Consider the following 7,132-nt stretch of genomic DNA (forward strand, 5'->3'; position numbering starts at 1 on the left):
TATATCATACAGTGTAAGAAGCTTTTCTTAGTATACAAAATGTTGTGATAATGATATTTACGGTTCATTAGTAATTATAGTTCAATTCAAAGTGATTCTTACCCATCTCCAGAGGTCTTGTAATGGGCGGCGTCTCTTCGTATTGTGACAGTAATTCAAGTTGCAGCATTGACAGACGCACAAAAAAAGTGCTTTCCCCAAGGCTCACTCCCATTGGCTGACAGCACACATACAATGTGACATATTATCTCATGACATGATTTCCTGATATTCGAATTCCTGTACTCTCTATACACCAGTGACGTGCGGTGAGGTTCATGGCTGGTGAGGCGCTGACGTGCACAGTCAGATTTATAAACATATGAACCTTAAAGCAGTGGTTCTCAAATGGGGGTACGCGTACCCCTGGGGGTACTTGAAGGTATGCCAAGGGGTACATGAGATTTTTCTAAAATATTCTAAAAATAGCAACAGTTCAAATATCCTTTATAAATACATTGATTGAATAATACTTCAACAAAATATGAATGTAAGTTCATAAACTGTGAAAAGAAATGCAACAATGCAATATTCAGTGTTGACAGATTTGTTGTGGACATGTTCCATAAATATTGATGTTAAAGATTTCTTTTTTTTTGAAGAATTATTTAGAATTAAGTTCATGAATCCAAATTGTTCTATATGTTGTGTTTGTATTCTCCCTGACTCCTCATCTGGTTTGTCAGATTTTTCCCCCAGTCTATTTGCCCTCAACTAGGCACACCTGATGCCAATCATGTCCCGGTAGTATTTAAGCGCTTCACCGCCAGCTGGTCCCTGCCAACTATTGTTCCTGAACTCCGTTCTGACATGTGCTTCTCGTATTCAGCTCCCCTGGTATGTTGCTCTCGTATATTCTTGTATTTTGACCTTGTGTGTTTGTTTTTCCTAGCCTCCTTGTTTTAAGGACTAGTTTTGCCACGCTGTGTGCGTCCTGGCCTTTTCCCTGCCAGCCTCTGAGAGAGACCACCTTTGTTATATTTCCCATGGTGTGCACGTTTGCCCCATCTTCCTTAGTTACCATTTTGACTTATTAAATATTTTATTTTAACTATCGCTAGCCTTGCCTCCATTCTCTGCATCTCGGGGTCCACCCTTGATTTATATATATTCATATATAATCGTAACACTGTTACAATCCCCAAAGAGGGCACTTTAAGTTGATGATTACTTCTAAGTGTAGAAATCTTGATAATTGAATCACTTGTTTACTTTTCAACAAGTTTTTAGCTAGTTTTATATATATTTTTCCAAATAGTTCAAGAAAGACCACTACAAATGAGCAATATTTTGCACTGTTATACAATTTAATAAATCAGAAACTGAGAGTGCTGTATTTTACTTTATCTCTTTTTTTTTTTTTTCAGCCAAAAATGCTTTGCTCTGATTAGGGGGTACTTGAATTAAAAGACTGTTCACTGGGGGTACGTCACTGAAAAAAGGTTGAGAACCACTGCCCTAAAGAGTATCTTATTCACCATTTTATTGGCAGCAGTTAACAGGTTATGTTTAAAAGCTCATACCAGCATTCTTTACACAACAAACTGTAGCACACAAAAAAGCACATTTAATAAAAAACAACGTTGTTATGGTCTTACCTTTACTAATAAGTCCATGTTCCGCTCCTTCTGAAAGCATCGATAACTTGTTTATAGAAGTCTTCCTTATCATTTTTCGGTTTTAAAAGTCTCTCTGTCACGATGGAGATCACTGTCTGAAGCTAACCTTTTAGCTTCGGCCGTGGTCTTCCTTTAATTATTACCTCCGGCTGCGATTGAAAGTCCAGTTTAGAAAACAGTTTTATTTTAGATATGGATTCATCCATGTTAAAAGAGGACAAAATAAACGATCGCTCCAGCTGCAGGGTTGACTTGCTAACTGTACTTTGTTGTCACTTCTTCTGAATTTGCAAGAATGATCACTACCGCCCTCCACCACCAGGAGGCGGGATTACTGCGAGCCTCACACAGTCCGTCTTCGCAGGCGTTTTATGATTGCATAGCACAAGAAATACGTTACACACAACATCCATCCATCCATTTCTACCGCTTATTCCCTTTTGGGGTCGCGGGGGGCGCTGGCACCTATCTCAGCTACAATCGGGCGGAAGGCGGGGTACACCCTGGACAAGTCGCCACCTCATCGCAGGGCCAACACAGATAGACAACACTCACATTCACATTCACACACTAGGGCCAATTTAGTGTTGCCAATCAACCTATCCCCAGGTGCATGTCTTTGGAAGTGGGAGGAAGCCGGAGTACCCGCATGGAACCCACGCATTCACGGGGAGGACATGCAAACTCCACACAGAAAGATCCCGAGCCTGGATTTGAACCCTTCGTATTGTGAGGCAGACGCACTAACCCCTCTGCCACTGTGAAGCCCTACACACATACAGTTGTTGACAAAATACACTGTACATTATATACCTCAGCTAACTAAACTATGGAAATGTATAATAATTCATATAGCAATAGGTTTCAGTGAAACCTATTGCTATATGAATTATATTATACATTTCCATAGTTACCATGGCAATGATTTGCTGCTGACTGCTTTGCTGTGCAGTGAAACCGTTTCACTGCACAGCAAAGCAGTCAGCAGCAAATCATTGCCATGGTAACCGGGAGGCTTAACTAGCTGCTGACTCACCTCAAGTAATTTTTGAACAGCAAATGTGCAAATTCAGCGATTTTGAACAAAAATGATCTAAATCTGGTGAAGCTAAATGGAAAATAACTTTATAAAGTATAATCACTGGACACATGTAACAATTTCATTTTTTTTTTTTCTTTTTACATTTTTTTTTCTTTCCACGTCACTGCTATACACCGACATGCTGAGATAATTTCCTTATTTGTATTTCACATGCTTTCGGTAAAAAATGACAGTATGAAATTCAATAATTAATAATAAGGCCGTGAATTTTCGTGCAGAAAACGATTTGATTCTTGGCGTAACGATTCGATTCAGAATCAATTCTTGATTCAAAATCATCCATCCATCCATGTTCTACCGCTTATCCCTTTCGGGGTTGCGGAGGATGCTGGAGCCAATCTCAGCTACGATCAAAATCAATACTTTTTTAATAACATTGGGTGCCAGTTCTATGATTAACTACTTTCCTCCATAAAATAAACAGCTGTGATGAATGTCTATATTACTAACACAACTTGTTTTGTTTGATAACATTCTACCCAAACATTGGCTGGAAGGGACACATTGTACTTGCTTGTTTTATATATATACATACACACACACACACACATATATATATATATATATATATATATATGTGTGTGTGTGTATATACATATTAGGGCTGTGAATCTCTGGGTGTCCCACCATTCAATTCAATATCGATTCTTGGGGTCACGAATCGATAATATATCGATTTCTTTCGATTCGGTCCTCGATTCAAAAACGATATTTTTCCGATTCAAAACAATTCTGTATTCATTCAATACATAGGATTTCAGCAGGATCTACCCCAGTCTGCTGACATACTAGCAGAGTAGTATATTTATTTTAGAAAACTTTTATAATTGTAAAGGACAATGTTTTATCAACTGATTGCAATAAAGTACATTTGTTTTAACTATTAAACGAACCAAAAATATGACTTATTTTATCTTTGTGAAAACATTGGACACAGTGTGTTGTCAAGCTTATGAGATGCGATGCAAGTGTAAGCCACTGTGACACTATTGTTCTTTTATTTTTATACATGTCTAAAGATAATGTCAATGAGGGATTTTTAAACACTGCTATGCTGAAATTATAACTAATATTGATACTGTTGTTGATAATATTCATTTTTTTTTCACTACTTTTGGTTTGTTCTGTGTCGTGTTTGTGTCTTCTAAATTGTTCTGTTTATTGCAGGGTCAGGTTGGGTTTTGGAATTGGATTGCATTGTTATGGTATTTCTGTGTAGTGGTTTGTTGGATTGATTAAAAAAAAAAAATCGATTTTTTAAAAAATGAGAATCGATTCTGAATCACACAACGTAAATGATTCGATTCATGTTTTCCCACACCCCTAATACATATACATATACATGTATGTATGTATGTATGTATGTATATATATATGTATGTATGTGTATATATATATGTGTATGTATATATGTGTATGTATATATGTGTATGTATATATATGTATGTGTGTGTAAATATATACATATGTATATACACACACATATATATATATATATATATATATATATATATATATATAACATAAACATATACTGTATATACACATTTAAACACACGCATATATAACATATGCACGGATATATATACATACATAAACATATACTGTATATACATATACACATATATATATGTATATGTATATATATGTTTATGTATATATATGTGTATATATATATATATGTGTGTATATATATATATATGTGTGTGTATATATATATATATATATGTGTGTGTATATATATATATATATATATATATGTACATATATATATGTATATATATGTATATATAGGGCTGGCAAACAATTGAAATATTTAATTGCCATAAACGCATTTTGTTCATAGTTAACTCAAAATTCATCGTGATTAATTGCAGATAGGTATCATTTTTCATCAATAAGTGTACCCTATTTTTAGATTTAAAAAGGAATAACATTTAATTGTGATTAATCTGATTTAAAAACATTTGACAGCACAATTATTAACATTCTGGTTGTTTACTGGTAGTTATAATCTGCAATTAAAGAGCTGGATAAATATAATTTGTTGGTTTGACAGTGACTAGACTACAATTATTCAAATCCTGGGGATTTTTAGTAGTTTGTTCTGTCTCGAAAAGGCAAAATCACTGTGACAACATGCATTCATTTTGTCGCCTTCACAAGCTCTGTTTGACACTGACTGACCGCTACCAGAATTTATGTCTCCTATTTTTAAGGAAGAGAAAATGATCACTTCTTTAAAAAGTCTTTCAACAGGCCTTTGTCCAAATGCTAAAAATATGAGCTCAGGACAATGCAGAAGCAGCAATTTGTAATAAAAGCATTTTCACTGTAGGGCCAGCAAACCTGCAAGGATGACAGCCTTCAGAAGAAGCAGGTCATTTCTGGCAGGCCCTAATGTTTTAAATGCAGATTTTTCTCAAGACCACATTGAGCTAAGGCACGCACGAACGCACAAAAAAGCACATATTTCCTTTGCATGCATTTGATCTGTGACAGAAAGGGGATGCCCTCTACTGCAGATACTCAGTGACATTTCAAATTAATCATATTAGTCAAAACTATACCAAATTTGTGTTGTATCAACCGTCTTACAGGAAAATGGGTTTTTCCTTCTCACTTGTTTTGGTGATATTTTCTGCACAAGCATGCTTTTATCTGACATTCTTCTTGACGCAATAGAAAGTGTATTTTAAATTGCACATGATATGCATATGGATTTTCCCACTATGCCTATGTTTTAATCACTGCTTCATGATATTTGCTGGAAATACACAACTCTTTTTCAACTACTAAATGACTCTGGTGTTGCGTGCGAAGATATTGAAGAACGTATTGAACACTTAACTGGGTTCTTGTCTTGAAGTGAGTCACCTTCTTGGGAATTGAAAGCACTGTATTTCATATTCCTGTCAAGGCCACAAACTGACAATGTTTTTTTCCACGATAAGACCTATTATATGGAGAATAAAAATATTTTAAAAAGTCTTAAAGCTCTGGTTAGGCCGTAGGACTTAAAATATTTCAACAATGTAGTTTGTAATTATTTTGGTGATTGCAGTTTATAGTCGTATTTTTAGCATCTCATTAAATTCGAAAAATGTAACAAATCTCAATATCGTGAACAAACGGTTCACGCTCTGTTACCTGAATACTAAAGATTCACTTTTTTTTTTTTTAAATCAAGAAGTTTTTTTTAATTTTCTCTGAAAAAAAAATGAATCATGCATTTAATTTAGTCTTGCAATTTAATCATCTTCTAGAAGAATACATATTTGAAAGTACAGTTTTTTAGGTCACATGTATGCAGCCAAGAGGAGCTTTGTAACCTGAATGTCACGTGGATGCATGCGGCGTCACCCCAGGATGCACGAGGACCAAAACAGGCAGGAATTGCAGGTAAGAGCTTGGTTTAATACAAAATTATAAAAGAACACTGACACAAAAGGCAAAAGAAAGCGCGTGCCAACGGACTTGGGGAGCTAGGCTAACACTTAGCACTGAGACAAAGTCCAAAAAGTGGCGTGCCGAACGCACGAGAAGCTAAAACGAAACTTAACACAAGTATTGACATTGAGAATATACTACAGTGAGTGTTGCATAAAGCAAATAACGGCTCAAAAAAGAACTGAGGTAGAAGGCAGGCTTAAATACTAAGGCAGAAATCAAAACCCAGGTGAGCGTCAAAAGCAGAGCAGGCGGAACAAATGTGAAACCATGGTAACAAGAATAAAACAAGGAAGTGCACAACTAGGGATCGTAAGAGTCCAAAAATAATCAGGAAAAACAAAAATTAGATTAGATAGATTAGATAGTACTTTATTTATTCCTTCAGGAGAGTTCCTTCAGGAAAATTACAATTTTCAGCACAATCCCATTCAAGATCAGACCAACATTACAGGGAGACAGAACAGGATCGCTGACGGGTCTGCCGGCTTCCAGCGCCCCTTACAAAAAAGGTGACATACAGGTAAACAGGAGGGGTATGGGAGAAAAGAATAGAAGATTAAAAAAAAAAAAAAAAAAAAAAAAAAAATCGGTCTTAGCCTGGGTCCTGGAGTGGGGGTGCAGACTGAGGCCAGGGGAAAAAAAAAAAACAACAACAACTCAGACTTAAAAACTTAAAAAAAGACTTAAAAACCAAAACAATGTATGATCCGGGCGGCGGATCATAACACTGAAACCTTATTTTGAAAAGGTTTAATTAGAATTTGTATACACATTTATATCATAGAATTGTTTTGAATCGAATCAGAATCAAACCGTGAATTGTAAAAAAAATAAAAAATACTTTGTATGGTTTTGCTGCCATTGGAGCCTAATCTCCTCAGCGACACGCCCTGGGGGTCAATACAATTCTATCTATTGT

At 35.7% G+C, this 7,132-nt stretch overlaps 1 protein-coding gene across 1 annotated transcript in view; it reads right to left on the bottom strand.

Annotated features, from left to right (window-relative positions):
• The window catches only part of arid5a (AT-rich interactive domain 5A), a 29,578-nt gene extending 27,678 nt beyond the window's left edge, over window positions 1-1,900 (bottom strand). The window contains 2 exon segments of the mRNA XM_061906721.1: window positions 103-217; window positions 1,638-1,900. Of these exon segments, the coding sequence (XP_061762705.1) occupies window positions 103-217; window positions 1,638-1,655 (133 nt within the window). The 5' untranslated portion in view covers window positions 1,656-1,900.
• Window positions 1,901-7,132: the final 5,232 nt, after the last annotated feature.

Source organism: Nerophis ophidion, linkage group LG07 (assembly GCF_033978795.1).
Source record: "Nerophis ophidion isolate RoL-2023_Sa linkage group LG07, RoL_Noph_v1.0, whole genome shotgun sequence".
Lineage (NCBI taxonomy): Eukaryota > Metazoa > Chordata > Actinopteri > Syngnathiformes > Syngnathidae > Nerophis > Nerophis ophidion.